This window comes from Thermobia domestica, chromosome 1 (genome assembly GCF_964235325.1).
Source record: "Thermobia domestica chromosome 1, izTheDome1.hap1.1, whole genome shotgun sequence".
Lineage (NCBI taxonomy): Eukaryota > Metazoa > Arthropoda > Insecta > Zygentoma > Lepismatidae > Thermobia > Thermobia domestica.
The window spans coordinates 157,760,297-157,781,147 of NC_137454.1; the positions used below are offsets into that span (position 1 = coordinate 157,760,297).

General features: G+C 35.8%; 1 protein-coding gene across 1 annotated transcript; it reads left to right on the forward strand.

The window, feature by feature from the left end:
* Window positions 1-3,038: 3,038 nt before the first annotated feature.
* Window positions 3,039-20,458, forward strand: LOC145668799 (uncharacterized). Its single transcript, XM_081737004.1, has 6 exons — window positions 3,039-3,211; window positions 5,079-5,198; window positions 7,368-7,449; window positions 13,681-13,975; window positions 16,253-16,303; window positions 20,259-20,458. The coding sequence occupies exons 1-6, from the start codon at window positions 3,039-3,041 to the stop codon at window positions 20,456-20,458; spliced, it is 921 nt and encodes a 306-aa protein (XP_081593130.1).
* The last annotated feature ends 393 nt before the right edge of the window (window positions 20,459-20,851 follow it).

Consider the following 20,851-nt stretch of genomic DNA (forward strand, 5'->3'; position numbering starts at 1 on the left):
CTGACACAAAGATAAGACGAAAAGTATAGGCCAACCTGGGTGGGAAGTTGGAGTTATACGCTGACGAAAACATGAGAGACTGAACTTTGAAGGTCCATAACTCCAATACTATGGGATCTACCGTAGTCGGATGAAGACTTCACTTAGGAATAGTATGTGTTCTATCCAAATATCCATGTTTGAAAATCTTCCGGTACTTCCACAACAATTTTTATAGAGGTAGTTGGTGAGTACTTCAAACTATATGTCCGTAGCCGAACTGCCTCTATAAAAGTTGTTGCGTGAGTACCTTAGGTTTCTGAAACATGTATTTTTGGATAGCGCACATATTAGTTCCTAAGTGAAGTCTTGACCTGATTTCGGTCCCATAGTTTCGGAGCTATGGAACTTTAAAGTGCATTTTTCATTCTTTTTCATGTTTTCAGCAGGCTACAACTCCGAAGAGAAGCATTTGTGCACCCAGGTTGGACTATACTTATCTTGATGTCCGGAATCACCTCCCAAACGTTGTCGGTGTTGTTTTGAAACACGTTGTATATATATATTGCAAGGATCCGTACATCCACAGGTTTTCACTACAAACACGTGCTTTACAATTACAGACATGTTCAAATTATTAGACTCAACATTCACTTTCTGAATATTTTACTGTTCTTACAATATTACGCCAGAAAATGCGTTTGAACTTAGTCCAAATTACTGTTCTGTAACTCCGTTCTAGTTTCTTGTGGTCATGGCACATGCTTTTCAATATCAATAAAACAAATGCATACGTGACACTCAAATATAAATACTATACAGTGTTTGTATTTAAATTGGAAACAAAAAAATGAAATGGAATACTTACCAAAAAGTGTTCTCTCACACAAAGATTAATATTTCGTATGAAATCCCTCATTCCATTTCATTTTTAGTCTTTTGTTCTTTATGACATGCTATGTACAAGTTTAACACATTTTCCCTTCAATTCAGCGTCATGATACCACAAATTCTTGATCTCCTCGATCAATTGATGTTTGGTTGTAATGTGCTTCTTCTTTAGCTTCTCCTTCATGATGCTCCAAGGGTTTTCAATTTGGTTCATATCAGGACTATTGCCTGGTTACGGAGGCACACTAAGTTTGTTGTTCTCGAAGATTTTATCACAGTTTTGCCACGGTGTTACAGGGCTCCGTCATGAATAAGATGAAGTGTGCGTCTCAAACCAGGCTGCAGTCTGGGGAAGCAGTTCTTCTTGAAGAATTTGTAGGTATTGGTCGTGCTTCATTTTTCCCTCATTTATATACAGTTCCTCAGGTCCGAAGACAGACATCACACCCCAGACCTTGACTGAAGTAGGATGCTTTACGGTTTGTTGGAGGTATTCCAACTTGAATTTCTCCCAAGTCGACGTCGCATATATTGTGAACATTCATCAGATACTAAGACACATGACAGCAGTGTCCATTCGAGGCGCTTCTTTTCCATGATTGGAGTAATTTTTGCTTTCTTTCCTGGCCTGAATGCTTTTTACCTCTCAGCACAAAGAATCCTTCGAACATTTTCAGGCAAAATGTCTACACAATACTCAGCCATTTTTATGCTTAAGTCTCTAGAAGTTGCGTTTCTGTTTCACAGAGCCAATATTTGTTTTTTGATACCTCTTAGCGATAGCTTTGGTTTTCGCCCACATTTCCCAACCTTATTTTGCTTATACATTTGCTTCTCATTCATCACAAAGGAGATTTTACTCACAGAGTTTTGCTTTACTCCATCTTTACTAGCAATTTGTCATTGTATATATCGTCCTTCCGCCAGAAGTGTTTTGACAACTTCCATTTTACGCGGAGAAAGGTCTCTGGCTTTTCCAATTATGCCGCGATTACAGGACTTCACAGAAATAAAGATCAATACACAAAACACGTCACGATCACTTAAAACTGGCCCATTCGAACTGTTGAACGCTTTGAATGTCGTAACTGCTTACGACTGCAACCACAATACTTCAGATTGTAACTTGTTGATAGAAACCACGATAGCTGTCTACAACTGGAATACCACTTTCAGAACTCCCTCCCCTCTACTAATGCAATCTGCTGTTCAAGGGTGATATCACCACTTTAACTATACAGTAAACAAATGACGGATCCTATGTTGATGGTTTAACTATTAAATTACATGTTCTAGAACTCCGAAATTAGAACTGCAACATCAACTTTGCATTTTTCGTGTGAGAGTCTAATAATTTGAACACGTCTGTATAAACAAACTGAGGCAGACGACAGAAGGAGACTGCACCTAGGAAAAGGCGACTCGGAAATCTATGAAGAAAGCCGATTTCCTCTCCATGAGTCCTCCCTCAAAGAAGAGACTATAAAAGAGAATCATGAAACCAAAAAGTTATCAGTGCCAGTACTGATCGCTAACCTACAAAAAACCCTTCTCCCGAGGTCGCCATGGGTTACAGAGATTTCCTTTAATACCAGACTCCTTGGGTTGCTATCAGCTACGGAGTATAACCAATCCAGTTTCAGGCCGTTCTGGGCTAAGACAAATATCCTTTATTTCCCGAGGTCGCATCGTGTGAAGAGTGACTTCACTCTTACACTGGACATTTAAAGGGACTTAGGAATTTGCAAAAACTTTGTAAAATTTTAAAAGATATTTTATAATAAAAGAGTGAAGTGTTCAATTTTTTAGACTTTACCTACAGAACGTTGTCATATATACAGTATATAAACAATGCGGCAATTTAAAATCGAGACAGATTTTTTTCTTATTTGATGCAGCTGTACAAGTGAGCTGTGGTGCAAATAAAATACAAATGTTTCATGAGTAACTGATACCAAGTACTCTAGAGTACCTTGATCTTGACTGACAGTTACATGTTTGCGTGTGGTGAATATAGACGGGTGATGCTAAGCTTCGTCGTGAGTTCAACATGGAACACAGAGCAAACATCAAGTTTTGTACGTGTCTGGTAAGACTGCTACAGAAAATTATCAAATGTTGCAAAAAGTCACTTTTTTTTATCCCGTGAGCGTGTATTTGCATGGCACATGCGTTTCAAGGAGGGGAAAGAATCAATTGAAGACGACGAACGTCCGGATCCAGCAAATGCAGTGAGAACTCAGGATTTGGTGTTGAAAATAAGGACAGTCTTCACGGAAGAACAGAATGCAACACTGCGAATTCTTGCTGAAAAGTTACACATGAATAAACAAACTGTGCGGTAAATAGTAACCCACTATCTCAACAGCAGTAAGGTCTGTGATCGTTTCGTGCCTCACTTCTTAACAAGGAACCAACAAAGGACAGGGTTGATCACTGCAAACAACTGATTGCTACTGCCAATAGGGTCCTTAACTTTCTCCTGAATATTATGGGGATAAAACATGGGGTTTTCAAGGACCCGTCGACAAACGTCCTGGTGCAGAATGGAAGTATACTAACTTTACACAAGCCAAAAAAAAAAAACTGCGCTAATCAAAATCCAAAATCAAGTTTTTGCTCATTGCTGTTTTACGATAGTAAGGACATTGTGCACAAAGAATTTGTGCCTACAGGATAGACAATTAATGCATCATTTTATCTTGAGGTATTAAGCCGGTTACTACAACCTAACACACGTGTGAGACCCGAGTAACGTTGGATGTTCAGGGGTGTCTGATCATGACAATGCCCCAAGCCATAAGGCGGTGATTGTGCAAGACTTTTTTTTTTTTTTTACCAAAAAAAGAATTTGTGTGTTGTCCCGTACTCCCTATCCATCAGAACTGACCACGTGATATTATTTTCATTTCCTAAACTCAAGTTTGCACTCAAAGGTTCTCACTTTGATGATATAACGGCCATCAAGGTGGCTACGACAAGGGTTTCCAACAGCATTCCACGAAAATCCTTCCAGCAATTCCGCTATGCGCTGACGCCAGGGCCCAGCGATGTGTATATATGCGAGAATTAGTCAAGAAGTTAGTTGCATTTCTTGAGAAAACAAAACAGAAGAAAACTTATACAGTACTTTTATTTATACAAAGAACTTCCATACAAATCTACTTCTTGACGTAATCACTCCCTTTATATAAACATTTTTCGAGGTGTGGCACGGGATTTTCTATGCCTTCTGAAAAGAATTACCGTCCAATGTACGATAACCACTGATGGATTGTAGCTTTTACCTAGTCGTAAAAATAAAAAGCTAGAGTAATCGTTCTGTAATAGTGTTCGTTATCGCTTCTCTGCAGTATGAAACATGTTATTTTAGAAACGGTTTTCTCTGCTCCTTTAACTTGTCATTTGGAACAGACAATAATTGACGGAATAATAGAAACAAAATGTTATGTGGAAAGAAAGTTCTGTTAACATTTGATTCAACAGAGAAAGGAATGCAGATATTCTAAAATATTTTACAAGACATTATTGGATATGTACTTTTTATTTAGTTGAGGTCATAATGAAAGGAAAATTGTTACATTTGAGTGAACAGAGGAAGGAAAGTAGATATTGAAAAAAAATTAATACTTTTTTTTATATTCTTTTACTCAAGATTTCTTCATATTTTGTTATTAAAATACTACTAACATATCCTCATTTTATTGTCCTAACAATCCAATATATGTTGCCAGTACAATAGTTTAGAGTGATAGAGCCACACTGGTGTGATAACTATAGTATTTCATGTCACGGACCCCCCTACTATAAAATTCTGGCTACGTGCCTGCACATATGTACATTATTTGTTATATGTAAATTCTTCCTATCACATATCTCCCTTCCCCCCCCCCTTCAAATTTTATTTTTCTTCTGAAAAATCTGACAACTTAATTGCGTGGTACAGTGTCATTTGCACAATGTATATACTGTGCACGCTGAGGCCGCCTGAATACAAAATTCAACATTTGGCGAACTCTTATTAGGCGTAATGAGTATCTACGATTAGGGGAAGAATATCGAATTTTGACTGATAGTTAGTTCTCTGTAAGAAATCTAGACTGAACATACAAGGGAAAAACACATCTCGAATATTTCTTAATGTGCTGATTTTTATCAATTTTAATTAATTGCAAAAACTGTATATTCTGTATTTTTGTACTTGGCAGGACATGTGACCAGCTATTCCACAACTGTTCGCTGGACGACAAGCCCTTCAACTGCTGTTTGTTCAAGCATCTACCTACAGATCTACCGAATTGTTTTGCGTTTAACTCAAACCAACTTCCGTAAGTAAAGTTAAATAGATAGTCATTTTGTGTTATTTTTGTTATTGAGTTCTTGAAATGATAAGATGCAAACAGATAAAAATTTTCTGCTGCGTACATCACCAATATTTTTCCTCTCCTTACGAAGAAAGGACGTATCTCAAAAGCTATGCCTTAAGTACGTACCCAATCATAATTTCTTAGAATTCATTTAATAATGAAATAATTATTGTGATGTTACTTTTTTTTTAATTCCGGTCATCAAAACACGATGTCTGTAACAGAGTAGTAATTCTATTAATTTATCTTTAACAAGTAGTGTTAAATCTTTCCTCTTTAATGTTTCAGTCTTTATTTCATCCTCCGTAATACATGAACTTCCATCCTATCTTTCAGAATTATGGCGTTGAGACGAAACAGAATTTATATACATGGTATACTTCTTTTCTAATTTAACATCACCTCTTTATCAAAATTATCTACAACTGTCAAAATTCTATCTTTACAATTAAGGACTGATTTGCGCCTTATGAAAAATGGATATTCCAATACAAAATATGGCTTTAATTTCTTTAGAATATGTACAGATACATCAAATATACTGCCATGAATTTGTGTATTTATTATCGGAAAACCTTTCACAGTAAAAGTTTCATTATCAGCATTTTTTTTTAATCAGAGAAGCATTGAGCTTTAATTTCGCCGAGGGGAATTCTTCATTAATTTCTGGCCAATTTCTTTAGAGATGTGAATATTTTGGTTGGTCGTATGAAAGTATGAAGTCTCTTTTAGCATTGACGTAATGTGAGATTTGGACTTATAGTTTAAAATGGAATCTGAATCAGTGTCAGCAATTGAGTTAGTTGACAAATGCTAGGCAAAGCGGGGGATTGAAACGTAGGGCCAACGTTGGGACTTAACTATCCTCCCGTTTCCCAATGTTGGACCGACTGTCTGTACTGCTGGGCGTTAGCCCATGCGAATACTTCACTTCTACAATGGCGTGAAAAGGGACACTTCGTTTGAGCATGGACCAATCAGCTCTCGAAAAGCGGTGCCAAGAAATTGTATCTGAAGTTTCAAGGAGCCTAAAATCTTCTCATAGTGGCCACGTGAATTTATGTACTTGATTAACTCAACAGGGTTTATACGTATTTCTTGTAAATGTTACTTCATATTCCGAGAGTAATACGTGAATTCGACACGCATAGTCGAGAGAGACTCGTAGCTAAAGACCAAATGCCAGCATACTTCAAACAATACATAGCTGGATCCAATAGTGAAAATATTGAGCATCATTTTTCACACGAACAGCTACTTTTAAGTCCACAGCATTGCTCTCTGATTGGTCTTTACTTTACACCACACTCCTAACTCCTCACTGCTGCTACAGAATAAAATATGCAACCCCTGCAGACATCTAGTATTTTCTTTATTGTGGATGCGATATAGATAAATAGTATAGTTTAAATTTCATTAAATGTAGGCTTGTCTGTTTGTAGCTACTCAGGCACGTATTTATATATTATGCGTCCCTGTGCTCTAAATAATTTGCCGCCCCTACCCCGAAAATGGCCAATATTCATATGGGGTGTCTGAGATGAATAGTGACAGTTTTAATCCAATTCAACTTCAAGGTCATACTCCACTTCCCAGGGAGGGAGAGAGATTTTAAAAGTAATCGAAAAGGACAGTGTTGAATTTATAGTTTTCGAGGTCGCTGAGTTTAACGGTATCAGTTTTCATGATGTTCAAGTTCATCCTCATCCCTTGGGTGGGGATGGGAGAGGATGACTTTTTAAAAATAATCAGATAAGCTAGCTAATCAGTAAATACTGTAATTAGATCAAATTAAACACACTCGCGCTTGCGCGATACTCTGCAGGTTGCTAGTTTTAAATATTACTTTATTGCGAACCCTTAAAAAATCCAAAATTTTACCGCCCTGTGCTCGAGCACAGAATAGCACTTACCTAAATACGGGGCTGTAACTACTATTGTTAACTCTAATGTAATTAATATATCTCCATGATTTAAAGTTAATAGGTATCTGAATATTTCTTACAATCCTGTTGGCAGAAATTTAGAAACAGTAACAATGATTAGTTGATTTTGTATAGTTGGCATTCCAGGTACTTAGCTATAATTATTTAATTATTTTCCATATTTATTTTCATGTGTACATTTCAGAGACCCAGTACCTATTTATATGAAGAAAGCTACAAGGATTATTGTGAAATTGTCATTTATGTGGACGGCACTTCCTGTATCAGTAAGAATATAATTTTTATTGCATATTTTATTTTCGTTCCTACAATATATATATATATATATATATATATATATATATATATATGGAGAGAGAAGTCCATTTTAATCTTTTCACGGAAATATCTCGATAACGGTTGAACATAAATGAACTGAACAAAAACTGAAATAGGAAATACCATGGAGAAAATCGAACGGTGATGTCGCGGTGTCCCCCAGGGCCGCTCTTCAAGGGACCTGGGGATCATCTTTAAAATTTTAAATAAAAACATGGGGCGTGTGACACCTCGTTCGATAGATCTTTAAAAACTAAAAAGCGATATGGCAAAAGATTTTTCATATCGGTCACCGTATTCAAAATGACCGCCAAGATATGTTACCTGTATCAGATAAACGTCCACAAGCACTAATATGAAAACGGTTGAACATAAATGAACCAAACAAAATCTCAAATAGGAAAGCCATGGGGCCACATCGAATGGTGTTGTCGTGGTGCCCCCCAGGACCGCTCTTCATGGGGTCCCAGGGCCCAACTCTAAAATCTTAAATAAAAACATGGGGCGAGTGATACCTCGTTCGATAAATCTTCAAACATTAAACAGAGTTGTGATTAAAGATTTTTCATATCGGTTGCCGTATTCAAAATGGCCGCTCAGACATGACGCCTATATCAGGTTAAGCGTCTAGTATCACTAATTTGAAAGCGGTTGGAGATAAATGAACAGAACAAAAAGTGAAACAGGAATATGACTTAAAACACATCGAATGATGTCGCGGTGAACCCCAGAGCGGCCTTTCAGGGGGGCCCAGGGCCCAACTTCAAAATTATCAATGGGAAAAACATAGGACAAGTGATATCTCGTTCGATAGATCTTTAAAAACTAAAATGCGTTGTGGCAAAATACTTTTCATATCGGTCACCGTATTCAAAATGACCGCCAAGACATGGTGCCTGTATCAGATAAAACGTCCAGTGCCACTAATATGAAAACGGTTGGAGATAAATGAACAGGATAAAACTCGTATGGGAGATCACAGATGGTATTTATTATTCCACGCCTCGAGAATAATCCAACGGAGAAAAAGACTATTAAAGTATAAGTGACATAATGCTAAAGAGGAAATCTAATTCTTAAAAAATTATCTTTCCGATCTCCCTCCGTAAGTAGGTGAAGCGGAAATGAATGGTAAAATTTCAAATGAGAACCCCACTTTTACTTGCAATAGGTATGGTTTGTCTGAAACACTTGCGTGTACAAGTGATTGGTACTGTAATGAACCAATATTGTGCAGACGAATATTGAGCAAAACCAACATTTGTAAACGTTGTTTTAAAATTGCATTATTGGACAAATTGGTTTCACATTTCAGTTGATTTATTTTTGCACAAATCATTGCCTGCAATCAAAGTGGAAGGTTCCATTTAACAAGAATTTTACCTACTTTTTTCCATTACAGACATATATCTGTTATAAAAGCACATTTCAGATAATTTTGTCGTGTAGATACAATTTGCAAAAACTAAGGTTCTCATTTGCAGTTTCACCGTTCCTTCCCGTCCTGCTTCACCCACTTACGGAGGACGTTTAAACGATGATTTTCTAGGAACTAGATTTCCTCCTTTGCATTATGGCACTTTTACTCTAATTATCTTCTCCTCTGTTGCAACATTTTCGAGCCCTAGAATGATAAATACCCTCTGTGATTTTCTATAGGAGTTTTAAATATCTTCAACTATTTTCATATTAGTGGTGCTTGGATGTTTTATCTGGTACAGGCACCATGTCTTGGCGGCCATTTTGAAAATACTGACCCATATGAACAATCTTTTGCAACAACGTTGTTTTATGTATGAAGATCTATCGAACAAGGTATCATTTGACCCATATTTTCGTTTGAAATTTCAAAGTTTGGCCTGGACCCCCATGAAAGGATGCCCTGGGGTAGAACAACATCATTCGATTTGCCCCATGGCTTTCCTATTTGAGTTTTGGTTAGGTTAATTTATGTTCAACCGTTTTCATATTAGTGCTACTGGCCGTTTATCTGATACAGGTAACATATTTTGGCGGCCATTTTGAATACGATGACCGATATGAAAAATATTTTGCCATATCGCTTTTTAGTTTTTAAAGATCTATCGAACGAGGTGTCACTCGCCCCATGTTTCTATTTAAAATTTTAAAGTTGGACCCCAGGCCCCCTTAAAGGGCAGCCCTGGGGGGCACCGCGACATCACCATTCGATTTTCCCCATGGTATTTCCTATTTGAGTTTTTGTTCAGTTCATTTATGTTCAACCATTTTCGAGATATTTCCGTGGAAAAATTAAAATGGGCCACCCTTTATATATATATATACCTCTATTTTATATGCTCTGTTTCGTTATTCGTAAGATTTATTGTAACAGACAAAGATTTATATTCATCCTCAGTTTGAAGACTTCCCTGTATGTTTGTTTCTATATCCTACATGTCATGTAAAGTACTGAAGATCGATTTCCTAGGCTATATAGTTCATGATAAAATTTGGTTTTAAGGTCGAGGTCTAACTTTAGCCAGTGCGGGATTCTTGTAGTCTTTGTTTATACACCAACTAGCCATCACCAATAAAAGCTTATGACTCAGTAAATATTCTGACGTTGTGCTCAAGGGCTAGTTGCAATAATTATTGTGTAGTATTATCTGGTTTAATAATAACTAATAAAAATTAATTACGTCTTATTAATTAATTACCTGGATATATTCAGCCAAATTGCAAAATTTCAGCATTTTTATGTATTTGTTTAAAAGTTGCAAATGGTCTACTATGGTGAATCATTTATATGAAACGTTTTTGTAATCTTTAAATTAATACATAAAGAAAACTGAAATTTTGTATCATGCAAAGATTGGCAGGGACCCTCCCGGAGATGGCCAATCGCCCCCTCCCCCAGAGCTAATGTAAAATAATTCATATTATATATAACTCTGTGGATAGCACATTCTTTAGCAAATAGTGTCTAATTGTATCCCTCACATTATTTTCGAGTTTTTTTATGCAACCGAAATTTCCTGAAAGCGAGCCTGGTTATACAGTACTTTCAAAATGGCTTTTAATTGTTCATACCTCAGGCATTGATACATTTTAATTATGGGTAGAACAGGGGCGCCATCTGACGTGTTTATAAGGTTTGAAAATGCTCATGAGATTTTTTCGCGGAGGCATAATTTTAAGTAGAAAATGGCAAATCGATTTTCATTTGTACCGTGATTCCTTTAACCCTGCCTATTTGACCCGAAATGGATTTTGATTTCTCATAAAGTTTATGATAATTTTCGTGGTGTGGATCAAGTTTGTGACGTTATTTTATTCAATCTAAATTATATTTTCTGAAAATCACAATCTTTTAATATTAACGGTTTTTAGAAATTTTCCTATATATTACTAATGTACGGTACTTTTCGGGTCAATATGACCCCAGGAAGATTTTCTGTGCTGCGTAAGTGGATTTTCAACTGCTGTCTTATATTCATCGCAAAATATGTGTTTCTACTTTCGTGATGTGTGGGAAAAGTGGATGGAAGTTCTTCCTAAGCCATATTGTCCTGATGAAAACGTTACTGTTGATGAACAGTTATTAGGAATTAGGGGCATTGCCCTCTCAAACAATATATACCCAGTAAACCTCCAAAATGCGGTATACAAATCTGGACTGTATATGACAGCAAAACACCTTACGTACTCAAGCAAGTTACATGAAAAGAACCCGGTGCAGAACCTGAGATGAACCAAGGTATGCGTGTTGCAAGTAAGTGATCTTGTTTCCGAACTAATCGACCATAATGTTACTTGTGATAATTTATTCATCTCGTTCACTTTAGAACAGCATCTTCTTGGAAAGAAAATAACTATGCTTGGGACTATAAGGAAAAACAAACCTGAATTCCAAAGATTTTGTCAAACAAAGAAGTGCATTCACCGTCGTTTTATTTTGCAAACAATACAACCGTTGTTGTGCTCATGAATACTCTTCACACAGGAGAAGAAATCAGCAACCGAGTTGCCAAGAAACCCAACATAATATTTTATTGTAATTCAACTAAAGAGCTTCAGACACTTTATATCAACTTGTGAACACATACACACGTAAACACAAAACCAACAGATGGCCCACGATATTGTTGTATAATATGATCGATGTATCAATTAACAATGAATTTATTTTGTGGACTTCAATCCGTCCAAGCTGACAACTAGGAAAGTTCTTCAAAAGAGAATTGTATTTGGAAGAACTTAGTAAATCTCTCATTTTACCTGAGATACAATCTAGAAAATATATGCTGAGAAGTGACGAGTCTCGAAGGACTGTAACCAGAGCACAAGGAAGTGGTGAATCAGAAGCTGCAGTGATAACACGCGAAACAAGTTCCTATCAAGCGTGCAAGATGCAAATACTGTCCATCATCTGAGGACAACAAGAGAAATTTGGTGTGCTTTATTTGCAAGAATCATTTCTGTAAATCTCATGCTATATATTACTGTCCGCACTGTAAATTAAGAGGTGTGGTCGTGTCTACCAAATTGTTTTATGCACGCTTGTCAGTAGTAACGCTTACTAAATTTACCAACAAATATTATGCGTGTCCAATATGTTATATTCTCTTTAGTAGTTACCAATCTTGTGAAAACTAAAAACAGTAAAGCAATGCAGTGACATGTGGGTTTTACGAATATGAACAGATGCATAGTAATAAAATTCTTACTACCATAAGTTATCTCGTTTTAGGTGGAAAATAACTCATGTTCCAAGTTAAAATACAGTAAACCATTAGCAAATGTCCAATATTTGTATCTAATTCAAAATTCCCTACATTTTGGTTTCATCAAGAGAATGTACATACGATGATGAAGTTTTCTGCCCGAAGGCAGGTCTTGACCCGAAGATCCCTGTGCAAGGTGAACCCACGGCGGCTTGCTATTGCCTTCCATGGGATGATGATGACATCCTAAGGACGGGACCTACAGTTCAAAGTAGGATCCGAACCACTTGTCCCCCAACCGGGAATCGAAGCCAAGACCCCTTGATTATAAGGCAACGAGTGTAAACACTCATCCACCGGGGAAAGTATGTACATGTAATGCATTGTGAAATATTTAAAGACAATTAAAATATTTTTTCTTTTCCAATACAATTTAATCATGGGTCATATTGATCCGAACAGTATATGTGTATAGTAGATTGGAACAGGGCAGCAGGGTTAAGAACGCTGTCAAGGAGAACTTAGCATGCATAGCATTTAAAATAATTGCTACAGCAAAGAATGCATTTTATATTGGGGCGGAGGTGGTTCAGTGGAAGAACGTTCACCTCTGGAGCGTGGGATCTCTGATTTGATTCCATCTTGCGCCAACTGGATTTTGTGGTGCGTCGGTTTCCCCCGTTTCCTCCCACTTTCTTTATTCAATCACTTCATTCATTACCATTATTCCGTATCCCTTAGCTCCGATGCATGGTAGTTCGATGTTAAACTAAACAAACAAAATATTCTCTTTAGATCAAAATGACAAAATTGTGGTGGAAGACGTGACCAGACATTGACTGATTTTATTTTACAAAAAGGGTACAGAGGCTACCGAGTGAAGTAGTCTGCTCCATATGATTTGAGAGAAAGAGTGGTAAATTTAAGCAAATTGCGCTCAAACACTTTAGAGAGATGGATGCTAGGGTAGAACATAATTATTTTCATATCTAAATTTATTATAACAAGTAATAAACAGTTGTAAGCTATTGTGTATGAATTCATGTGTTTCGTTTCCTCTTTGCGTCAAAAATAAATAGGACTGTTTTCCCTCTCTATCTGGAACCACTAAGCTTAGTATCGGAAACAATATTGCTCTTCAGCAAACACTGGAATTGCTTAAAAGAGCCGTGTGCTTGCAGACCTCACATAAAAGCAGCAGGTCTCTCGATGGGTTTAAATCACATGAACAGGATTGGGAATTTTCCCTCTTTCGTATGACTTGCTGGGCAGAATTCTTTCTTACGTGACTGTACAGTACATGTCTTCATATTCAGTAATCGGTATTCCTCCTACGTTTCTTTAACGATTTTCATACACTCCTCTCAAAAGATACTATACTACTGATCCTAGTTCCGAAATAAAATCCTGAACAATTTCTCATCCAAATATCATCAAAATAAAATCCTTTATCATCGGCAATAACTATATTTTTCAACTTTAATTTCATTGCAGTTTGTTGTCCATGGAAGAGAAGAAGTGCCCCTAAATACTGGAATAGGACTTGAATGTGCTAGATTGGAACAACCGTATGAAACTTTTACACTATATTACTTGGTTACCGAAGAAGTGGCGGATGATAATGTACGGAATATTGCTATTGAGTCTAGAAGGTGCAAATTTCCTGATGAAAACAAAGGCCTAAGGAATTTTCCATATTATAGTTACAGTGCATGCGTTGCAGAATGTCGCTTGAAGAAGAAAATTGAACTGTGTAATTGCACTGATGTTCGTGTAGGTTCTGGATCAGGTAAAGTAGTTTACCTTAATTCAAATAACAATACCTATAGGTTATCAAAATTTTTAAGTAGGATAAGGTTTTGTTATTATTTCAATACATTCACAGTAGTTATAAGCTGAGTATTATAAAGTTTTGTTGACGTTGACGAGCTTTGTATACGTTGACGAGAATTTAAACTAATAAAAGAACGAGGAGTTTGACATTTTCATGACTAAAGTAGAATGACACTTGAGTATGTTACTGCTGATAGTATAGTGTAGGAGAGAAGTGTGATAGTAACTGGGAAATGATTGCTCTGTGAATGCCAGATACCTCGAATTTGGGGAAAAGTGCTGATTTTAGAGACTTTGTTTTCAAGTTTTGCTAGTTGTTTGCCGTGGGACTTCGGTGTTTATTTTTGTTACATTAGTTATTTATTGAATAAAAGAGGGGAAATCATATAGCCTTTAATACGCTTGAAACCATAATGATAGTAAAACTTTACTTTGTTGAATTTAAGTAAAGACTTTTTAGAATTTCTCTTTTAAAAAATGTAAGGTTTTAACAGAGATTTAAGAATCTACAAAGTAAAACATTCACACTTAGATCAAGGGAAGGAACATTCATGGCGTGCATTAGTAAGGCAGCCGGAGCATCGTTTGAGGGTAAGAATACATGATTGTACTGTAATATACTCTTTAAGTTTTCATTTCTTTCTTCTATCTGGGATCTCTAAGTTTTCTCCATGGGCAAAGTTAGAAAATGAACTTAATAGAAATAAATCATCTCTACTAAGCACAACAATAAAGCAACTACACAATGTTAAAAAGGTCCTCCCATGTATAAAGTTGAACATAGATATGTAATCCCTCAGGTTTTTAGTTTACTTTCTTCCATGGTTTAGTTATCTTTGAAATGAATTGGAATACAATTTTATTAATGTACATAAATTGCTTTCACTTTGAATCAAGTGAACATGTATTGAAAAGGTGCATTTGTTTCGAAATTATTCACGAGATATAAATGTAGGGTGTTTATATTCATTTCTGCTGGTTAGCATACCTATATAGTGCAGATCTATCTATTATAATTTGACTATTCTGGGGACATGCCGTATATAGAAATTTCTTTCGGATTTACAATCAAATATTATACAAAGGATTATATAACTCTTACATTTGGATTGCTTCTTGTCTAGTGAGGTAAGAACACCTATTACAGTCACATTAGTATACAGAGATACTCTGATATTGCTGTCTCATTCAAAAGATTTTGCAAATAAAATCTCAATATTTACTCAACATAATAACACATCGATCACACATTAATTCTTGTCAAACATACAACTAAAACTTAAAAAAATGATTATGTTGGTCTGTGTCAATCCCGAAATATGAAACGCACGATTTAAAACAATTACTTATCAACTATTATGAAACGAGTTTTAAAACATACTAACACATATCTTGGTAGACTAGGAACTATTCTTTAGCATTCTATTTTTGTATTGCACAACTACACGTACTAAAGTTATGCACTGAGAGGTATATTTGATAATTATGTTTTAATTCTTTTTTGTATGATGAATATTAAATCTCGTTAATTTTAAATGTATTGTGATTATAGTTTATATATCTCGTATTATTTTATCATCTTTTATTCTTTCGTATTTTGTGTTTCTCCTTATTCTTTTGTATTTAATGAGCTTACTCTTTCTAAATCATTCTTTTGAGCTTCATTTTGTTTGTCTATGTTTATTGACAAACGTTAGAACACATAATGGACCAACTACGGCTGAATGTGTCCAGCTTCAATATATACATTTCAATTCGATTGTGGTTGTTATTACATTAAGTTGAATTTCCTTATTATTATTATTATACTGGTTGACATTCAAAAATCCGGACTTTAGGAGAACCAAAATTAAAGAAAAAGCCGGAGTTTGGATAGTTATATGTGCTGCATACACTTAACAGAATATAACTACCTTTACAGTCCTTTAAAGAAAGATAATTGAACGGATACATGAGAAGGGATTAGCAAGAATGCCTGTTAGTAGGTGCAACCAAGAAACAACTACTGATTATCTAGTACCGCACCATCGAAACATAAAAGGGTTCTCCAGAAAATAATGGCGCGACAACGCGGTAAACTTGAAAATGCGTTTCTATATCCACCCTGGAAATCTGAAAGAGCCGGCTTACCGATGACCAAATTTTTGAATGCCAACATGTATTAAGTTCTTCAAGTTCATTCAATGAACGTTAAAATATTTTTTTATATGATTGTTTTCTTAATTTATAACAGACTATCAAACACTATGCGCCAAGGATAACTATTGTATAAGAAACAATAAAGGTAAGTACTCATTGTCAATATGTATTTAAAATACATATATAAGTTCTCTCTAATGTAAAGAATGTTATCAAAAATAATATAAGTATATTCCTATATTAAATTTTCCTACCACTAAATTAAAATCAAGCAGTTTTAATTTTGAAGTAAAATTGCAATATTAGCATAGTTTATTTTCAAATGCAATATCCGAATGGGGGAAATCAAAATATTTGTCCTGCTATATTGTCTTAGAAATTATGTAATTATCATAACTAAACATGTTAAAGGTATGATAATTAAAAAATGAAATATTTCAGTTTAACGTCCGACGATTATGCTGTTTTAGGCTAAGGGGGACGATGATTAAGTCAAGTGAATGATGGTGGAAAAATTCGTGAAAGGAGAAAGTGGGAGCAAACCGGAGTACACCGAGAAAATCAATGGTCACGATGCTGTCCACCAGTATGATAATTAAATTTGTATACACTATGACTCTAGGTTTCAAGCTAACTTAAAATAAGTATTTTATAAGGAAATATCTTAACAGTTATTCAGTTATCAAGGTAAGAGTATTTGCGAGGCCAATAGCAAAACCCGTTAAATCCACATTGTAAAATTTGTGGCAAATCAAGAACTGTTGAAACACGTCATAATTGCAAAATAACATTAGAAACTTTTTTTTAAAAAAAGAAAGAATGATGTGAATGTTGGTCTGTCGAAAGCTGTACAATCACACTAGTCTCTGAATTGAGTTATTGAAAAAAAAATAGTTTGGATTTAACAGGTTTTGCGTGTGTAAATTTGAATAACTGCTTTTGAATCTGAATGAGCGGCCATTCTTTTTGATGCTTAGGATAGAAAACCTGTTAAAAGTAAAGGGAATCAGAGTCAGACAGACATCAGTATTATGCCTACTAAAATATTAAAAAAATTGTATTACCAATTATTATACATTATACAGATTGACACAAACGAATATTAATGCATAAACGCTAGCTTAAATTTGCTCTGAATTAAAAACAGCTGATTTAAATTAGCAAAGATTGAGTTATATAAGCTCCTCTTCCTTATCTTTTACCAAATGGAAATTCATATCTTCGTCGTCCTCTAGTGCAGCATCATTCTCTCGGTTTCCAATTTCTGCAGAAACCTCTTTGTAAAACGTAAACTTTGGGTTGCTTTCTCAATTTTCACCAAAATATAACAACAAAAGCCACTTAACGTCATACAGTCTCTCTTCTTTGACATAATGTGCCCTCGGAACAGTGTCGATTGGGACATTTTATATTCTTTCCTCGCTTACTAATTGGTTTCAGAGTGCCTGTTTGGAAATTGAAACAATGGTTCTCTTTGGACCAGAACTGTTGTACAGCTATTGCCTTTTTCAGAATAATTTTGCGAGATTTTTGGAACTGAAAGTGTCAATTACCAGTTTTCTTCAAGATTTCGTCAGAGGTATGTTTCCATTCCATGATCTCACAGTCTTTTCCTAAAGGTACAAAGTACTGAAATATTCAATTATTTCTTCATATTTTGCATCTTTGAATCTTTGAACATATTGTACCAAGACTCATGTTATTGGCTAATTTCGAACATTATTTTCGCAAGAGACTTTTTTAATGAAAGAGGTTCTGCTCAAGGTGAAAAGACTGTCTAGAAAAGAACCCCACCCAACAATATTCTGCTCAAACTAAAGAGTTACCCTGCAAAATAACACAGACGACTTCAAACCATAGGATAATCCACTTAACTTATCTTATTAGATACATTTCGTTTCCAGTTTTCCAGGTGTCGTGCACATTTTCTGGACATTTTAGTGTTGTCTGAACAACAAAATTATGATCATCGTTGCCTACAGTATTATTTTCTTTCGATTTTGCGTCCACTTGTCTAGTATTTATTAAAGAAAAGCCGATTAGTACAGAAGCACGTCACGAAAAGTTAGGTCAATACGTTTTGTGCCTCAATTCTCCGTCCAAAAAACACAAAAATAGCGAAAGTTCAGACTGCGAATATTGAAGAATAAAATTTCGAATGATTTACAAAGAGTTGCAATAAATATTCAGACTACTAAACTAATCCTAGACAGTACGAAACCTCAAATTATTTGAAATATGTAATTAACTGGGTTTGATTCTGGTTTTCTCATAACTTTATTTGCAGATGTGGGATTTAATAGTTTATAAAACTGAATATGGAAGACGGATTTAACGGTTTTGCATCTGTAACCATGATGGATTTAACAAGTTTTGGAAATTGGCACATATTTCAATGTCAATTTTCAGCTAGTTAAAATGGCCTTTGCTACTGAATACTATCTGGAAATAAAAGCTTTCCAACTAAGATTACCAGAGCAACCACTATCTCTCTCTCTCTCTCTCTTCTTCTTCTTCTTTTTTTTTAAAGAAAAGTGGATTTAACGGGTTTTGCCATTGGCCTACTCATTTTATAATTGCTATAACTACTTTCGTCTGTCCAGCTACAAACATCATAACCCATCATGTTGTATTATCTTTGCGGTAGAGGTATCCATTTGGATTTGACACAACTTGCTGAGTCAATTTGTGGCCTGCTTGGCCTGTTTTCTTCTTTCCCTTCGCCTTTTCTTCACGTAATGTGACATCAATTTCGAGTCATTGAATCTATCTCGAAGAGTGTTTCTACCGTGCTCGTTGGTTTTCTCGGGATTCTCCCGTTTCGTTCCACTTTTTTCATTCTACCACTTCTTTCATTTCTCATCATCATCGTCTCCTTTAGCCTAACCGGCATATCCGTGGGACGTAAAACTGAAAGATCTTATTTTATTTCATTTTCGAAAGGTGTTTCTGCTCCCCTAGTTGCCTCTCTTTATTTTGAGGAGGATAGCTTCTTTCTTGGTGCACTATATACTTCTTGTGATATAGTAGAAACGAGTTTTTGTCAAATTGATCACTGTTGAAGCCACATTGAGAATGGGAAGGATAGCGTCTTTTCTCGACGGAGTACAGGCCATACTCCCTACTTGGCCCACTACGTACCTCTTCTGACATAAGAGAAGAGAAGTTTTATCAATCATTAATTCTGGTGAAGTTGCATGGAGACTGGGAAGGATAAATTGTATTACAAAGCATCCTTATGATAAATTTTCATCATATGAGAATGCCCAAAGGATAAGATCGACAAAAACAGCGAATTATGGAAATTAATGAATGGATGAAATCCAAAAGGGAAATTATTACATTTAAATAATAATAATAAGATATGCGTAACATGAATAATTGTAGTGGCGACAGGATTGCAAATACATAAAATATAAACTGAACAATAGTATAAGAAGTATTAAATTAAAGAAAATATGTAGTAGAGATAGAAGCAATAGACCTGTGTAAAAAAGCGAATGTAGCTGGGATCAAAAATATCTAAGTAATTATAAAATCGCAGCGTACAACGAATTAATCTAACCTTCATTAATACATTAATGTGTCTGGTATGGTTGCAACGTGTTTAGTTGTAGTTATGCAATCCGTCATAGCAAGTGGAGGTTTGATTTTGATATATTTGGATACTACTTCTATAACTTCCTGTGTGCAGTTCCCCACCGACTGTGTCAAGGTCATTCGTCTTTGTGCTATAGCGTGTCAAAATTCCGTGCCGCCAAATTTCCCACGCTCATAACTCGAAAACGACGCCGCTTTCGAGGTTTTGTCCATATATTTTGTTGTTTATTTTGATGTCTACTTTCAACTCCTAAAAGCCGTGATAGGAATTAGGAGACACCCTGCATAAAGGCTACGTGTCTTACTGAGTTGAATGGTTATCAGCAGACCATAATGGTAGGCTAATTACGTACTAATAGGGGTTGTGTGCCTGTGCAACTCGTCTGTCTATGCGTGTCGTGTCTAAATGCTACCTCTGTGAGACAGTTTAGTAGGTTTCTGTTCTATCTGTTTCCTTTGTGACACATGTGTTTTCAGAAAGTGAAATGTTTTCAATGCAGGAAAAACTGAAATATTGCTTCTTCATGCAGCTGAAATGAGTCAACGGGAACCAGCAGCAGACTATCACAGACGTCATCCAAATCAGATACCACCTTCTCACCAACTCATTTCGATACTCATGTCACGATTCAAAGCCACAGCCATCGTGGCGGACAAGTCCTTATTAGACGACCACGAAGTACAACTTCCTGTGCCATGAATATTGATGTGGTTGCAAAGGCGGTAGATAGTCCGAAACGATCAACACGAACGGTTACACAAGAGTCTGGGATGGGCCTGAGTCATATCTATCTAGAGAATTTTATCGAGTGAATAATATCATTCTAACAAGATACATTTAGTACAAAAGCAACATGGAGATGTCAGAGACAAAAGTACAGAGTTCTGTGGATAGTTCCAGAAGACAAAAACACAGCATCCTAATTTAAAGGCTGACATTCTATTGAGTGATGACGTTACTTTCCATCTTAATGGTATTATCAACAGACACAACGCTGTATACTGGTCTATTGATAATCGCGACTGATCCACGTGCAAATATGTGATGTGGGGTACACGGCAATGTTCTATTAGTTCCCGTTACAATGCCTGA